The 18,858-nt window shown below is 41.7% G+C and overlaps 1 protein-coding gene across 1 annotated transcript in view; it reads right to left on the minus strand.

Annotated features, from left to right (window-relative positions):
* ME3 (malic enzyme 3) overlaps window positions 1-16,369 on the minus strand; it is a 310,871-nt gene extending 294,502 nt beyond the window's left edge. Inside the window, 1 exon segment of the mRNA XM_020993762.2 lies at window positions 16,031-16,369. Coding sequence (XP_020849421.1) covers window positions 16,031-16,231 — 201 coding nt within the window. The 5' untranslated portion in view covers window positions 16,232-16,369.
* Between the last annotated feature and the right edge of the window lie 2,489 nt (window positions 16,370-18,858).

The following is an 18,858-nucleotide window of genomic DNA, read 5'->3' on the forward strand; positions in this document are numbered from 1 at the left end:
GCCTCTTCAATGCCCTTTTTTATTCTTCAGAGGTTGCAGTGTGGCATAGTCTAAGGTCACAAACACCAGAAGAATATGGAAAAATATGGAATTCTGTATGCAGGAGGAGGTTGGTATTATTCAAAATGTTATGCAAAACATTAATAACATCCTATTATAATTAAAGCACACATCCTTCCTTTTCTGTTAACAATTCAGAAACAGAAAAAGTGAAAATGTCATATACTATCAGTCACAATCATATCAGGCAATTTTGCTTAACTACCTTTAAAGATAGTTGGCATGGGTCAGGGGAGGTTGGGAAGTGTCTATTGTACTAAAAGAGAACACGTCAATAAAAATATAGGGTTAGGGACAGGGATACCTGCCATTTCATTGGTATAGTGAACTCCTGGATAAAGAAATTCTCTCTACCAATTCAGGTAGGCTCCTTAGAGGTAGTTAGATGGTGCAACAGGGTATTGGGCCTAGAGTCAGGAAGACCCGAGTTCAAATTCAGACCCAGATACTTACCAGCTGTGTGACACTGAGCCAGTCACTTAACCTTTGTCTGCCTCAGTTTCCTCAAGTGTAAAATGGGGGGAAATAACAGCACTCACCTCACAGAGTTATAAAAATCAAATTAGATATTTGTAAAGCACTTAATACAGTGCCTGGAATATAGTAAGCACTTAAAAATTATTTCTTTATCAGCAACTTATAATTTTGGGGGAATTGCCTAGGACACTGAGAAATTCAGGGTCACCACAGCCACTTTGTGTAACAAAACTTGAACCCAGGTGTTTCTGACTTCAAGGCATGCACTCTATCCACTACACATAGCCTGCCCCCTACCCCTCTGTGTGTGTGCAGCACTTCCCAAATGCATCTAACTCTCTCTTATTCCTGTTCAGTTCTGGACCCAGCTCACTGTCTGCCTGAAGTGCTTGCTCACGACAGAGGTATGGATGGATCAGCTCAATGGACTGCCCATCCTGCTGGGCACCACAGACTGGGCAATAGGCATTCTTCATCCATTTGGTTTTCCTCTGTGAATTGTTAGGTCATTCTCTTTCAAAGTTCACTGAGAGGCCCTATAATATTTTAGGGTTTGATATTATGAACACAGTATCATCCCCAAACAAAAGTCTCTGGAAAACCTCACTATCCAAAGGGAGTGCCTCTCACGCTGAGACTCCGCTCCCTGGCACCACCACCTTCTTCCCTAGAAGAGAAGCATTTTTTTGGTGAGCATACCTCTCCATCTGAGGATCTTTTGTGTTCTCCTTGTGACCCAGATATAGGCTGTAATCCCTCTAGTACTTATGCGATAGTTTTTGAGATTGGAAGTGGTGATTGTATAGTTGATATCTGATTACTAAATGTTTCAACTGTGAAACGCAGATAGATTTATAAACAAAACAATAGAAAACAAGAAACATTTATTAGTGTCTATAATGTGCAGAGCACTACATGCAGGCTCTAGGAGAGATACAAAGTTTGGATAAGATACAGCCCCTGTTGGATTTACAGCCTAGCACAGATATCAATAGCATTGCAGGGAGGCAGGATAAGGTTCTATATAAGGTCTTTACTGACCTGGAGGACCAGGGAATTCTTCTTCAAAAAGACAGCATTTGAATTGGGCTTTAAAGGAAGTGTAAAAGTTTGACAGGAGCACAGGAAGAGGAGCACAATTCTGGACAAAATGAACAGCATGAGCAAAGGCATGGAGCTATGAGAACACAGTACGCTCTTTGGGGTCTTGGGCAATTGGAAGGTCACTGGAGATACCGAACTGCACAGTAACTTGACCAGTCTATAAGAAAAACTATTCTAGCAGCAGTATGAAGGATGAATTGGAAGGGGGAAAGAAAGAGAAAAGGCATGCAGATCTGCTTTTAAACCTTATTTCTTGTGGATTTTTACATATGCCAATCATCTCTCCTATATTATTATTATTATTATTATTAATTTCTCATTTTGCTTTCCAAAGAGGTCAAATATAGAAGCAATAAGTATAAGCTGAAGAGCTGTACTCCTCTGTATTGCAGAGTATGTGGGGGGTAAAGTGTAAGACATATGGAGAGGTAGGAGTGGCCCAGGTTGTGAAGAGCTTTGAATTCCAGAGGATTTTATATTGGATCCTGCAGGTGACAGGAAGCCACCATGGTAAGGATCAAATGAGATGAAACATATTAAATGCTTTGCAAATCTTAAAGCACTCTATTAGTGCTAGCTATTATTATCATTATCACTATTATTAGTTCACCCAACATAAAGGACTTCATTTAGCTATCTTGACAACTAGAGCATACCAATGGAACTCAATCTACTCATTAGTCACCTAATGACTGGTCCACCTTTTCCAAGTACATATTTTTTTTTTATGAAGCTCTTTAGCCTAAAGCTCCTGAACAATCCTTGGTGACTACTAGGTTGCAGCCCTGCTTATGCCCACCACGCCTCTCCCCTGCCTTTTGAGTGACTTGCAGTGGTACTTTCATAGAATATCTTCTTTTCTTTTTCTGGCTGGATTCTTTTTCTTTTCATCTCTTACTCCTACCTCATGAGACTAGACGTCCCTTGCTGGCAAGGACCATACCTGAACTGTACCGGGTTTTATATTTTTGTGTCTCTATCAACATCTAGTGCAGTGAAATGCCCATAGCAGATCCTCAATTAAAATGTGTTGATTTATAGTGCATTACAATAAATAATCAATGTTATATGCCCTGTAAGCCAAAAGAATGCACGTGCATGGCTCCCCTGAAACTTAACTCTTCTGTAAACTCATTGATTTTGCAGTGTTTTTGAAATGGAGATCTTTTTAGCATGGGCCTAAATAGCAGCTTTAGGTATAGGAATAAATAACTTAGTCTTGAAAGTGCTGGTTTGTGGATGAAGTGCAACTAGTAGAACATGAAGAGCTGTGAATTTTTTTTAAATGTCTTTCCAGATTCAGACAATCTATTTTATGTTAGCTGGGATACGGCTATATACAGTTAGAAAGAAAGATCACTCCATGAGAGCTATTATTAGCTCTCAAAACCTACATTGTGAAATTAAAATAATGTAACTTGCTGGTTCAAAAAGTTTCCCTTCCTGTCAAAGAAAAGGCAAATTGAGTTGTTACATTTAGAATCTTCTTTACAGTAGTTTCTACTTTGTGAAGAAGTACCTTAGCAATAGAAATGTTCGAATAGAGGTTAGATAATCCCTTGTCAGGAATCATGTAGAGAGGAAGTATTTGTGTGGCCAAAGATTAAACTAGAACTCAAAGGTGGGGAACCTTCAGCCTCGAAGCCACAAATCCCAAAAGATTTATTCTGTGAAGACTGGATTCAGTCAAAGGGTCACATTTGAGGACCTACAGGGCCACATGTAGCCTCGAGGCCCAAGGTTCCCTACCCCTGATGACTTCCAAGATTCCTTCAAACTCCTGAGATTCTTTGAATCTATATACAGAATTAGGGAAAATCTTGGCACTGCTGACGCAATAAACTGATTGCTCCTTGTGCCTTTGCCCCATTTGCCTAATTTTAGGATTCCTCTAGTCACTCTCTCAATAACTATCTCTAGAACATCTATTATATACAAGACATCTAATTGTCACTGGATAAGAATACAAAGGTGTGTGTGTGCTTCCTGACCTCAAGAAGCTTACAACATAATGGGGGAAGAGATGTCAATAATGTTTACACAAATATCTACAAGAGTTTACTTTACACATCTGCATTTGTATATGTATAAAATGGACCTGGGATTCACGAAATGTTTATAGGGAGCTGTCAGTAAGGGAACACTCCCTGACTGTGAATAATGGTGCTTGCCTTTAACTTGTCTTGGAGAGTTGCCTGAAGCACTGAGAAGTGACTTATTCAGGATCACACAACCAGGATGTGTCAGAGGCAAGACCTGGGCCTAGCTCTTCTTTACTCTGAGACCAGCACTCCAACCACTATGCCATGCTGCCTTTCAAACATTAAATGGGTAAAACATTTGCTTAGATAGCATGGAACTGGGCATGAAATTCAATTGGCCACTGAGTCACTTTGGGCAAGTGCCATATGAGGCGTAGACATTAAGTATTATATGGATGCAAAGGGGTAGGTAACACTTTTAAATGGGGTGATCAGAAAAGGCAACATAAAAGAACTGAGCTTTGAAAGATGTAAAGGAATTCAGTACGGCTTGGTCCCTATTACTTCAAATACTGAATCCATGAAGTCACTTGTGTTTGAATTTGCACTACTCAAAGTTATAATTATGTAATATATCATCATTGGTTCCAACCCAACAGAAATATGCAGTTTAAAGTCAAATAAAGCTACCTCTTTGCAGGATTCATTATTCACAACAAAGACCTAGCTATAAGTGAATATGGACATGGTAGGGCAGAATTCCACTCAGGTGATTCGTGTAAGAAAAGGAAGGAAAATTCAAAGTAAGCTCAGTGATAGGCAAGCAGTTCTGAGAGGCTGGCCATAGGGGATCAGTGCAAGATGAAGTGGAAAAGATGGTTTGGGAACAAGCTCCGTCAGTTGCAGAATTTGTACTATTTGCTAGGAAATGGTTTACTAGGCAAATCAATAGAAGTTTCCGAATTAAGCATTAGGAACATAAGTGAAGTGGCAATGCACAAGATAAATCAGGAAGGAGGGTGACTGGGAGTAGGGAGATTAGTTTGGAGGATATAACTACAGAGTAGGGAAGAGGCAATAAAAACCTAAACTAGGATTGCACTAAAAAAATTAAAAAGAAGAATGCATGAGGCATTTTGGAGGGTTAATCAAGACATGTCTTCTTATGGGGAGGGAGGAGAAGAAGAAGATTCACCAAGGGATAGAGCCTGAGTGACTAGAAGAATAGTGGTAGCATTAAGAGAAACATGGAAGTCAGGAAAAGGTGTCGGTGGCAAATGATTTTATACATGATAAGTTTGAGGTCCCTGGTAGAATCTCCAGAAGGTCATATCTGTCAGAGTTAGAAATGCAGCACTAGAATTCCGGAGAGAATAAATTTCAGATTCATCCAAAGAGGGATGATAAATGAAGGCATAAAGAAGACAGATGAGGCCTGTAGTCTATGTGTGAGTATTCCCACACTTGGGAATACTCACAGAGATGGAAGACTAGAATAGTACATTATTATGAAATAAAGTTAATACACTGGATCCTTGAAATAAGAAAATCAGCTTGAGTGACAGGCATAAAAACATACAGCACCACTTTCATTTTCAAAAAACTTATAAGCTTTTGGCCAACTATCTCCTCCTTCTCAAACTAGGGGGTATATTTGATTCCTAACTGTTTTCATTTCGTCAGGATGGTGTTTTAGCTAGGCTGCCAAGCAACCATTTGGGTACAGTATGAATGCATGCTTTTAAAAATTGACCTTGGTTCCCCTGGTAGTAGGATATCCGTCAGATTTTCATCACACAATAATAGAGCATCTTTTGTGCTCTGGGATGCAAAGGAGACAGACACCACCCCAAAGGATTTCCCAACGTGCTTTCAGAGACATCAAAGTCAAGGTTTTTGAAGCTGACTGTAATCCTGTTTCTCTGAAGACAAAAGTACCGCACATTAATGGTCCTTTCGTTATGGGCATAAAACTCAAAAGGCCTTTTTTACTCTTTTTAAAACTGGCATTTGTGAAGAAGGCACACACACAAAAAGGAATCTTTAGGAGAAATAACAAAAATTCTATCCCACATAAAGCCATAAAACCCCAGGGCTTACATGGGCTGCAAAGAACATTGAAAATGGAAAATGATGGCACTAGAAAAGTTGAGACCAGACAGGCACTTTAGAAATCCTAATCTATAGATGTCTCCATGTTCCAGTTGACAGGTGACATACTCCAGTGACAAAGATCTCAGCAGGGGTTCTGACATCTAGCTCTACCTTTTACACATGCTAGCTTTCAGAACATTCAGTGTATTCTTATTATAGCAGCTTGTTTTTACATGGATTTGGACACAGTAAGTGTAAGCATCACTGTATTCATAAAAAGCGTGAGAAAATGCAGTCACAAAAATGACTCCACTATACAGAGATGGAGACAATGCAATATCTAAGGGGACCAGCAGAGGTAACCTAGCATGCGTGTGCATGCGCGCGCGCGCGCGCGCACACACACACACACACACACACACACACACAGTAAACTGGAAGACTTTACACACATTCAAGGTTTTATTAATTAAAAATGTAGATTGATATTTAATCTAATCAATATGTCTCCTATCTCAACCAGGGCAGATCAGAATCAAAATCCTTCCACGTCTTCTATTCCTGACCAATATTTTTTTTTAACCTAAGTCTTTTGGTAAATCTTCCACAGAAGATTCATCCAATGCTTTGAAGACAATTCTCTACTTCAGGGAAAATACTGATATTTTAGATACCAGTCTTTTTGACAGGGAGTTTCAAAATCATTATCCAGACTCCTCTTCTACTAGCCAATTCTTAGATGTCATTGTCTACGCATCCAGGGATATTTGTATGTATCTATGAATAGGTAGATATAGATGGACTAAATTGATGGGCTGCCCATTCAGCTGTATAACAACATCTGGGAAATGTTTTTCATCCACTTTGTTTTTCCATTGTGGATGATTAAACCATTAAAAAACACTTCATTGATTATTTCCGAATTTCAAGGATTTGAGACTTCACCGGCATGGGTTACTCATTTCACCAAAACAGATTCAAATTCCTCTCCATTTTGGTGGACAGTCTTTCTGAGTTGCTGCTGCTGGAGAGAGGGCAGGGAATCATAAAGCTGGTTTATATGCAAAGCTTTTCTAGGCTGTTAAGAATTTGGATTATCCTGGCATAGTGTTTGAGAAGCCAGGGCCACTTCCACACATTCAAATGAAGCATCAGAAAAAGACTTTAATAGAAGAATATTTTTCCACCTTCTTTTTCTCCTCATTGTCTCTGATGCCACTATTAGGATAAAGATAGCACCAAATGTTAATGATTCTAACTTTCTTGTATCCTCTTTCCTCTCCCAGGGAAGGTATGGGACCCTTACCTAGCTAACCACAGGCCAAAGAGCACTGAACTATGTGAATCTAAAGTACTTAGCTCTACCCCTGTTCTGTCATTAATAGTTATATGTACTCTGGTAAGGCATTTCTCTGGACTCTAGTTTCATTCTTTATAAAGTAGAAGCACAAAACAAAATCACTGCTAAAGTCATCCTTGCCTCCACCAATCTATGATTCTTAAATTCCGTAAGGAGGGCTGTTTCTTAATTATCTCTGTATGTCTCTCAGCATCTAGCAAAGTGTTTTGAATAGAGTGCTTAAGAAACAGTTGCTGAATTAACAAATGATTTGATTGATTCCATTGAACCTCAATTTCTTCATCTGTAAAATAAGAATACCTGCCTATGTTCCTCTCTCCCTCACAACCTGTAAGGGTTGTGGTGAAAATCAGTTGAGCTGATAAAGAATGCATGCTTTCTTTGACTTCTGTCTTCTTAGTACCACTGAGTAGTAGTTCCTTCTGAGTTTTACTCAGTCTAATCGTATAGCCACATAGACAAGCTTTTCCATATCTGGAAACTGTAGTAATAATCATCCAGGAGGGATTAAATCTGATTTGTCTATACCAATTTGTCCTTAAAATATTTCAATTGTGCTTGGCTTTTGCCTTCCTGAGTGACTCCACAAAGAGGCTGAGACAAATGCAAATTTGATGATTACAGGACAAGTATTTACTTAATAATTTGTCCCTTCTCTTTCAATCAGGGAGGCCCAATACTACCATCACATCTGACACACAGACTTTAGGAAAGCATATTAAGTTATCTGCCTTCAGGGATGACAAGCTCTGATGAACTTCTCATTTTGTTGGCTTCAAATCATCGATCGTCTTCAGAGTGATCTGAGAGCCAAGTCGGTGATGACAGATGCCCCAAAAGGAAACAGGATAACACAACTGAGTTCCAAACTGGCACTGAACAAAAAAAAATTTTAGGCATGCTTTATACAGAGATGAATCCCAAATGTTATAGAGTGCAATAAATCACAATTGCTCTTAGAAGGAATAAGGAGGATTCCTGTGTAGCCTCAGATGTTCAGCCAGCATTGAACGGCTGGCCACCAAGTCTTTACATGTTCATTCAGCTAAACTAATGAGCCCCATGCAAAAAGGCTCTCTCCTGGGGAAGCCATGTGCATTTCTAAGAGTCCCAGAGGAATTCAGGGAGCCATGAATGAAATGCACTGATCCGTAAATAGTCATCAGACAGGGCATCCTCTCCATTCATCCTTTTTCTGAACACCAGACTCCAGAGACAAACAAAACAGAGGCAGAAGTGCTTGAGTACAATGGGTGTGGGGGTAGCACCATTTCACGATAGGTCATGTGCATGGTGATGACAGAGGATGGAGCATTCTGAAGGATAGCACACTCTGTGCAGGAAGGAACAGACTGCTTTCACAAAAGAACTTTAACATATGACAGGAAGATCTGGGGTCCAGTGCAGTGAGTCCATGATCTCCAAGTTCTGAAAAATCTTTGCACACAACCAAGCAGAGAGAACTAGGGCTTAACTGTGAAATGTTCAATACTTCTCCCCACATCTGTGCTTTCCCTTCATCCAACAGATATTTATGTAGGATCTTCTGTGTACAGAGGACTATGCTAGGTACTGGGACAAATACAAAGCTTAGACAGGACACAGTCCCCGACTCTGAAAAGCTTAGGATCTAGTAGGCAGATGAGATTCTAACATAGACAGCTATAATATACAATATTACAGAAAACTGGTGGAGAGGAGTATTACACGAGGCCAGATGGGAAAGTTCCTTACCAAAAGGTCAGATCAAGGAAGGCTTTGTGGAGGGAGAATTGTACAGTTTTTCCTCTAACTTAAGTTTGTGAAGTGGTATATTTGAAGATAAGGCTGGAAACAATGGGGCCAAACCATGAAGAGCTTTGAATACAGAGACTCAAAGTCTATATTGATATTATCCAATTGAGCAAGACCTGCCAGAGCTTATGCTCTATATTCTTTGAGAAGCCACAGTCACCTCCATACCACAATAAGGCATCAGTATGGATAGAAGCTTGGTGGAGAAATTAGTGAAAATAAATCAGAGGGATATTGGCCATGATAAATCACTGAAAGTTTTCATATCTCAGTTATTCTCTTTGTAAAACATGGGTGATACATGCTTTCTTATCTCATGGGGAAAAAGGTGAATTTTTCTTCTTTGCTGGAACTATGATTTCACTAGTACAAGGAATTCCTGATGAGGAAATTCCCTTTACCAATGCAGATCATTCCCTGCTCTGAAACTTCTAGTGTTACAGTTGCCTAGAGCACTAAGGGGTGAAGTGACTTGCCCAGAGTCACTCAGCCAGTATGAGTCAGAAGCAAGACTTGAATCCAAACTTTCTTAATTCCCAGGCCCCATCCACTATGACATGCTCCCTCTCAGTACAAATAATATAGATCAAGAAATCAATACCAAATATTTACCATGTACCAACCAGAGGTAAATCTGGAAAGAGAGATAATATATAAATTCTAGTAACTATAAACATCAGCTCTTTCAAGCAAAGCGAATATTAGCGATACATGGAAGTGTAATAAATCACAATTGATTTTAAGAGGAATAAGGTAAATTCCAGTGTAGCTTCAGATGTGTGGCCACTATAAGATGTCTGGCTACCAAGTCTTTACATGCTCATTCAATTACTAAACTGATGTGCTCTAACACCAAAAGAAGGAAGGAAGGAAGGAAGGAAGGAAGGAAGGAAGGAAGGAAGGAAGGAAGGAAGGAAGGAAGGAAGGAAGGAAGGAAGGAAGGAAGGAAGGAAGGAAGGAAGGAAGGAAGGAAGGAAGGAAGGAAGGAAGGAAGGAAGGAAGGGCAAGTCAAACTTCAGGGTTGCATGGGCCACATTTTGGATACTCAGGAACTAAATGATGTCTCAGGTCCATATATTTACAGATTTCACTTTGTAGAGGAATATTAAAACCTTCCAATCCTGCCCCTCTCCTCCTTGCCTCTTTCAGGTAGCAATACGAAACAACCATATTAGGCCAGTACTCTTAAGCTGAAATCCTTGGTTTAATTTGAAAGAGAAGCCTTACTTTTTATGGAAAGCCTAACCAGTTTCTAAAGGGAAAAGCCTGATCAATTTAGGAGGGAATCCTCCCTAAAACTGACTTGAGTAATGATCAGACTAAGAACAAGAATGGCTTTGTTTAATTCAATTAAGAGAAGCCCTTTTTGAGTTTGCCTTTGACCAAGTTGAAAAGGGGATCCTTAGAGGGAGATGTTAAAAGAGAGACTAATTATTTTAGTAAAATAATTCTCCAAGTATGCCAAAAATAAGTTGCTATAATTCTTTTTAGACAAATAAAACACTCCAACCTAAACTTTATGCTCTTGTTTAATCCTGACTACAGAATTCTGTTTTTGTTCTTAAACCCTATAAATCATACATTAAAATGGCATAAATCAGAAAGTTTTTTTTAAAGGCATGAGGAAATTCCTTTGGGGATTTCTCTCTCTATGATGAGATGCTTAGAATTTAATTCAGTCAGTTAATAAATTTATTAAGAGCCTACAATGTACCAGATACTATGCTAAGTGCTGGAGATACAAAGAAAAGCCAAAAAAAATTCCCTCTGGAAGCTTAGAGCCTAATGGGAGAAACAATATATGCAAACAAACACATACAAACAAGTTATATACAGGATAAATTGGAGATAATCTCAGAGGGAAGGCACTAGCTTTAAGGAGGATCAAGAAAGGCTTCTTGTAAAAGGGAAGATTTTGGCTGACTTGGCCATTGGAAATGCCTGGAGTCTGGAGAGATGGAGTATTCCCTGAGGAACATAAAGGCTACTGGATGAACCAAAGAGTATGTGACAATGAGTAAGATGTAAGAAAACTGGAAAGGTAGGGGCAAATTGTGAAGGGCTTTGAATGCCAAGCAAAGCATTTTATATTTGGTCCTTAAGGTAATTGAGAGCCACTAGAGTTTATTGAGTGAGGATGGGATGGGGTAGAAATGGGGGTGAAATGGTCATATCCATACTTCAGAAAGATCACATTGACAGCTAAATGGAGAGTGTACTGCAATGGGGAGAGACTAGTGGCAGGCAGACCAATCAGCAGGCTATTGCTATAGCCCAGGCATGAGGTGATGAGTGCCTTCCTGCACCAGCATGGTAGCAGCAACAGATGAAAGAAGGGGGCATGTAATACAGTTGCTACAAAGGTAAAACTACATAACTTGGTGATTGATTGGATATGGAGGGTGACAGAGAGTGAGGAGTCAAGCATGAAATCTGGGTTGGGAGCCTGGGTGACTGGTGGTGCCCTTGCCAGTAGCAGAGGAGTTAGGGAGAGGGGAAGGTTAATACATTTATTTCTAACAGAATTATGTCAAACAGTACCGAGTTTTTCCTTCCACAATTTATAAAGTTCCTAACTGCACTATGGTCTTTGTAATCTACAACTCCTCAAATCATCCATTTCCTCTAACAATAGTTTCTTACTCACTGGAAATTCAGTTGGCCAGCAAGCATCAAGCACTTACTATGTACCAAATATTGTGTGAGATGCTGGGGATACAAAGGCAAAATTCAAATATTCACTATAGGGGGAGATAACATGTGCACATATGTAAGTATATAATATGTATACCCATCTATGTGTGTATGTGTGTATATATATAAACACAGAAATTCGAACACACATATGTATATATAGTAATTTGGGGGAAGGGAGGCACTAGCAGGTAGTAGGAAGGAAGAAAATAAGCATTTATTAAGTGCCTGCTCTGTGCTACTCACTGTGCTAAGTGCCTTTATAAATGTTATCTCATTTGATCCTCACAACAACTCTGGGAGGTAGGTGTTTTATTATTTCTATTTTATGGTTGGGGGCAGGTAGGTAGCACAGTGGATAGTGCACCGGTCCTAGAGTCAGGAGGACCTGAGTCCAAATGCAACCTCTGACATTTACTAGCTGTATGACCCCAGGGTCACTTAACCATGATTGTCTCTCAAAAAAAAAAACCTCTACCTTCCATTTTATGATTGAGGAAACTGAAGCAGACAGAGGTTAAGTGATTTTCCCAAAGTCACACACTATTAATTATCTGATCCTGGATTTGAACTCAGGGTTTCTTGACTCCAGACCCGATGTACTATCCACTGTGCCACCTCCTGGTGGGGAAAATGGGGTGGAATGAGCAAAAGGCTTCTTCTGGGAGAACTTAAGCTAAGGTTTGGACAAACTAGCCAGAGGTAAGGAGGATGTATATGTCCAGTATGAGGGACAGCCTGGGCAAAGGCATAGAAACAGGAGGAATAGGGAGAAGGCCAATTAAACTTCCACACCTCTCTTTCTGACCTAGGTAGATTGTCAAACCAGATGATCCATATCATATGTTTCAAAACCTCTCATGTTTTTCCCATGTTTCACATTTGCCTCTCTGCCTGGCCTCCTTTTCTCAGAGCTGAACAAGTCAAATCAGCAAGCATTTGTTAAGCACCTACTGTATGTTAGGCACTTCAATAAGTACTGAAGATAAAAAGAAAGTAAAAAACATGGTCCCTGACCTCAAGGAGCTCACAGTCTAATGGGGGAGACAAAATGCAAATGACTATGCACCAACCACATGTAGACAGGATAAACTGGAGACACTCTCTTCTGCAGAATGCGGGATTTTATCTGGGACCTGAAGGAAGCCTTGGAAGCCCCAGTTCCCTCAGTCTATCCTAATGCAGAGGCCATCAATTACTTGGCTGATTTCTAAGACTAACTTGGTCTATTTCCAACAAAATGATCAGGAGGTCAGCACTAGACCACTTACTGAGACCGTGTAGCCCTACTTAAAGAAAGTAGGTAGGCCAGCCAACAATGCTTTCATAGCCTTCAGGATCCACCCTGAGTAGCCCCTAAAAATACACATCCCCATGTTGGCATTCTCAGCACTTTCTACTCCTCCTTAATGATCAAGAGAACTCAGGGAAAATCAAAGTAGTTACTTAATCAGGAAGATGTGATGAAAACATTGTTTTAACAAATAAAGCTCTATTTCCAGTTTAGGGGTGGGGGAAGACTTGCCATAGCCAGAGAAACATAGGGACTAAGGATGCTTTAAAGAGACCACAACTCTGGGGAAAATACAGACTTTTGATCCATTCATTTATTCTATTAACAATTCATAAGAAAGTAAAGTTAGTAGTCCACAACTCATGTATCTCCAGGTCAAATACAGACATGATGACCAAAAGCTCTAGTTAAACATCATTCAGTCACAGGCTGGCAGTTTGTGAAGATTCCTTTTAGGTTTTCAAGTGGGAAAAGGGATGGGAAAGGGTAAGAAAGATCTGTCCATTATTGCAGCTCATGACAGGCATATATACAATTAGGGATAAGAACAGCATAAATAAGTAAGAACTTATATGGTCCTTTTTACATTTCAAAGAGCTTTCACCTTCACTTGATCCTTTTAACAACACTCCTGTGAAATAGTTCAAGTCTCATTAACCTCATTTTATTGATAAGGAAATTGGTTCAGTTTAAGCACTTGCTCAAACAGTGACTTAAATTTATAATAATCCCCACTAAGGAAATCTCCACTACCTTTTTTATTTTATAAATTATTATGAACCTTTGAGTAGGATGGTAACATAAACTTGATTCGAAAGAAGTCATAATAGCCACAAGAACTTTTAAGTAAGTTATGTGATAATGACCTCAACAAGAATTAAAAAAACAAGGAGTTTCCATTAGGAGGAATACTTCCACAATGATATGGCCACATTGCCTACTCTGATCAAGACAATGATCCAAGACAATTCCAAAGGACTTATGATGAAAAATGTTCTTCCCCTTCAGAGAGAGAACTGATAAACTCTGAGTGCAGATTGAAGTACAATTTTCTCACTTTATTTTTTCTTGCTTTTTACTTTTGTAACATGGCTAATATAGAAATGTGTTTTACATGACTTCACATATATAATGACTTCACATGTATAAGGGGTATCATTCTTAACTGGTGGGAGAAGGATTTGAGGAAGAGAATATGGAAATCAAGTTAAAAATAAATTACAAATTTTTAAAGATGACATGGTCACATCATGTGCATAGTGAAGAGCTGTTTTGTTTTGATTAATAAGTTTTCTTCTGCAAACAAGGAAAAAAATTAGCATGCTTATTTGATGCCAAACCTTCCCCAAAATGGACTAATTTGTTAAACTTTGTTAAAAGAGAAGAAAAGAGTAAACTACATACTGAAAGTTGCAGAATGCAGCAAGCCCTTGGTTCTAGAATCGATCCAAGTCAGGCAGCATCCAAACTCGCCTTCTTACTCCAAGTCCAAGGCATTTTCCATAACTCTACACTGCCTCACCAGAAGCTTTGCAGGTTAAGCACTAATTCAAGGTTATATGACAACCGGTGAAAGGTTAATACAAGAACTCAGATCCCCTGACTATTAGCCAAAATCATTTTCTATCAGAATACTCACCATCCACTCTTCCAAGGTCCAGTAGTTAACAGGACTTCCAGAAATAAACGTATGAGTGAGAATAGGTTAGGCAAAAAAAAAAAATAGGAGCAGAGTGCTAACTGGGTATCACAAGACCAGAGTTCTTCTATTTGTCCCCTAACTGGTTGCATACCTTTGGGCAAGTCACTTCCCTTCTCTGGGCCTCAGTTTCCTCAGATGTAAAAATGAATAGTATTGGACTAGATCAGTGGTGTCAAACTCAAATAGAAACAGGTACTGTATTTTTATTTTATTTTTTAAAATACTTTCTAATTATCTGGTTTGGAGCTCACTTGCGAGTTTCATGAGGACTTTCTGAACTAGCTGATCATCAAGGTCCCTTCTAGCTCCAAAATTAAATTCTCTTTCCTTTTGATGTTGTTGTTGTTCAGTTGTGTCCAACTCTTCATGACCCCATTTTGGGGTTTTCTTGGCAGAGATACTAGAGTGGTTTGCCATTTCCTTCACCAGCTTCTTGAACAGGTCATGAAACCGAGGCAAACAGGGTTAAGTGACTTTTCTAGGATCACACAGTTAGTTAAGTGTCTGAGGACAGATTTGAACTCAGGAAGATAGTCTTCCTGACTCCAAGCCAGGCTCTATCCACTGTGCCAACTCTCTTCTCTTACCACCTTTCAATACGAAGACCTATCTTCCATTTCTATAGTATTGTGCAATTATCAAACTGCTTTTCCACATGTGAAATCTCATTTGATCTGCCCAAAGACAGATATAGGTTACAAATAATATAGATATTACAAATATAGGTATTACTGTTTCCTTTCTTGGAGATGAGGATACTTAGGCTCAGAGAGATCCAAATGATCTGTCCAAGGACACACAATCATAGGCAAAGCTCTGACCCAAGCCTCTGAGTGACAATCGGGGCTAACATTTACCGAATCAGTCACAGGATTTAGAACTGGAAGGGGCTCTAAAAGACTTCTAGACCAACCCCTTCATTTTGTAGATAAATGGAGTGAAATAAGTTGCTTAAAATCACATAAATAACCAAGTAACCTAGGTTTGAAATCTCAGCTCTGCTACTTAACTACATATGTAATCCTGGCCAAATCACTTCATATCCCCACATCTCTGGACCTCAGTTTCTTCTGTAAAATAAAAGGATTAGGCTAGATGATAACTAAGACTACTACATCCTATCAGCTTATCAGGAGTAGAGTCGCAATGGAGTACAATTGCTCTGACGCCCAATCTTTTCACACCATGCTGCCTCATATCTAAGGCACCCGAGCAGCCGTTATTTATGAGGCTTTTTTTTTTAAACACAGCCAATCAAGTCACAGTCATGCCCTGATAACAACTGACAAGGCACACGAGGAAAACAGTCCGATACTGAGGCTGGATTCTTGTGCAAGGGGACAGAAGAGAAGTTCAGGGTCTCGCAATAAGGGCAATAATTGGCCGGTATACTACGAGTCAGGGGCAACCAGCCCCATCCGCCGTTTAGTGTTCAGATCACCGCCCCCCCACCACTCTCCCTCCGGTACCTTGTTGAGATGAGGGTTCCTGGTGACGTCGTAGCCCCGCTTCTTCAAGGCCAAGGGCACATGATGGGACCCAGCGGGCCCGGAGCTGCTGCTGACCCGGACCAGCTGAGTGCCTGTCAAAGGGGGAGCCCGGAGCAGGAGGGCGCAGCCGGCCCTGCCCTGAAGAGCCACCCGGGCTCCCTGGCTGAAGAGAGAACTCATCCTTTCCCGCGAAACCTGAATGTTGGGGACGAGGCGAGAAGATAATATCAGGGACTGGGAGGTTATGAAGTCCCCACGAGTGACCTCGACCCCGAGCTCGCGGTGAACGCATGCTCGCACCTGGCAAGGGTGGAGGAGGGCAGTCTTACGAGCCGGAAAAAGGATGGAAGTGGGGTGTCACGAGGGGATCCATCGCATCAGTTCTCCACCCCCTCCCTGTTTACCTTCACACTCGGTCCCCAACCTGCAACAAACACCTCTCACCCCTTTCCCCGCTACCCTCCCTTTTCGTATTCACCTGAGAAGCCGCCCTCCGCCCAGCGCCCCGGAGCACGCGCGTAGCCTCCGTGTATTTGCCTCGAGGGGGGAAGCTGGTGTGGATGGAAGCGGGGGTGCGGAGCAGGGGAAGGAGGAGAAAGGAGAAGCCCCCGGCAAAACGAAAGCAAACCCAGGAAGCAGATCCTGAGATTGCCAATGACAGCCCTGGGTTGCTCCCGCTGGCCAGCGAGTCCCAGGAACCAGAGGCCCCCTTCACAGTGGGGTGGGCGCAGCTGCACCTCAGTATGGTCGGGGGCAACCCAATAAACGCTCACAGTCCCCCATCCCTTCCCCTCACGGCGTTCTGAGAAGCCGGTTCCCCCTCCCCCACTCCTCTTTCTCCTCCGGGTTCCCCCTCCCTGGGCCAAGTCGGGCAAGGCGAGGGGGGCGTGGAGTAGGCAGGCGTGATCTGACTCCACGTGAGGTGCACCGCCCAAGCGCAGCAAATCCTCGACTTCCAGGCTTGACAGAGGCCGGATGGCCCCGGCCCCTCTCCACCTGCTCAGTGCGGCTGTCTAGGAGCCTGAGCTCTGCAGCCGCAGTCCCGGAGCCACCTCCTCGAACAGATCTCCCCGTGCCTCTGGCCCAGCCTCTAAGCCATGCTGGGAGCTGGCGCAGCTTCCGAACCCTGAGTCAGGACGGGGACTAGAGGTGCCCGCCGCACCTGGGAGAGGAAAGACGCGAGGCTGGGCTAAAGGTGTTAGGAATCAGGGCCGACCCCTGGGGACCCGAGCCTGAAGTTTCATTAAAAGTCACCAGTTCGTTTTTCCGCTCCTGCGGATTAGCTCATGGTTAACCGCATAAGCCCCCACCAGCCCACACTGAGCACACGGAGAGGGTTCGGCAGCCTCGTGGAGGACTCTCCAGGGAGTTCTGGCTCTGGGATTCTCTGCACTTGTCTCCAGGTGGTCAGAACCTCAATCACCAAAGCTAGTACGTCTTTCCATTGTGCTACTCTGTGCTGAGAGAATTATTCGGGAAGGAATTTACTTGACATGGGGAAAGGAATGTGGGATCACCCTGTGACCCAGAGCAAGGCACTTCCTAAGCTCTCTAGGATTCATTTTTCTTAGTAAAATGAAGGGTTTGGATGATCTCTAAGGAGCCTACAGCTCCAAATCATATTAGCCTAAGTAATTCCTAGCCCAAAAAACTAGCTTTTCTGTAACAAAGTGTATCTGCTCCCCTTGTTCCTGTCGCGGGGTGATTCCGAAATGACGGGCAATCAATACATTTACTGTCTAACTCTATTTGTTACTCCTCAAGGAAGTAAGTGAACTGTCAAACCTTGCTCGCAGTTGCTTCAAATGGCTTCCTCAGAAAAGGAGAATAGTGGTGGTCAGAACTCCAGACGGAGTTACAATGGGCAAGTCACTGAACACTTCTGAGGCCTTAACTGCAAACACAAATTCTGGCGCTGTTCCACCTCCGCGGCCTCACTCACCTGGACTCCCCCAAAGGGGCCGGCTCAGTCTGATTGGTGAGTCTCTGGCTTGGATTCCTGTTTCTTGAGGAGTCCTAGTCATGCTCATATCCTTCTCGATTCAACTCACTCTCTTGACTGCTCCAACTTTTCAGCAGTCTCAGCCCTCCCAAATTTTATGGGTTTTTTTTCCCCTATAGGAATGTAAACTCCAGACCCGCTTGTTTTCTTGTATTTAGATCCCTAACACTTAGCACCTCACATTGTGATCCTATGTAACCTTTGACCCCCAGTTTTCTTATCTGTAAAAATGGATGACCCTATTTGCCCTACCTACAGGTTTGTTGCGAGGATCAATAAAAGACAATGTATTAAATTACCTATTATCATTATCAACAATGGACAAGAGGGGCTTTTCCAAAAGTTTTGGCTTGGCTGTGGAGTTCAGAGGCAAGTGTTCAACGTCATCACCTGTCTGAGAGTCACTGAATGGCGGGGTCTTTGCCAATGTGAAATTCTGAAAAGTGGGGGCTGTTTCTGGGTCTTCTTGGACTGTGTAGTGGAAAGAGCACTGTGTTTAGAGTCAGAGGACCTGGGTTTGAATTATGACCCAGCCGTCTGACTTTGGGTGAGTCCTTTCCCTTCTCTGAGCTTTGATTTCCTCAGCAAGGGGGTTGGATTACATGGTTACTTTCAGCTCTAAATTCATGTCATTGTGATCAGTACTTGTTTCTAGATCGATCACATAGAAGAAAAGGTACGGTCTCAAAAGTCAGGGGATCTGAGCTTGAGGCCAAGCTCTCTCATTATCTAGCTCTATGATGAAGTCCTAGCTGAAAGCCCAACCTAACTTAACTCAAAGAAGCTCGTCATTAGGATGATGAAC

The sequence above is a fragment of the Phascolarctos cinereus genome, unplaced genomic scaffold (assembly GCF_003287225.1).
Source record: "Phascolarctos cinereus isolate Bilbo 61053 unplaced genomic scaffold, phaCin_HiC Scaffold_726;HRSCAF=1367, whole genome shotgun sequence".
NCBI lineage: Eukaryota > Metazoa > Chordata > Mammalia > Diprotodontia > Phascolarctidae > Phascolarctos > Phascolarctos cinereus.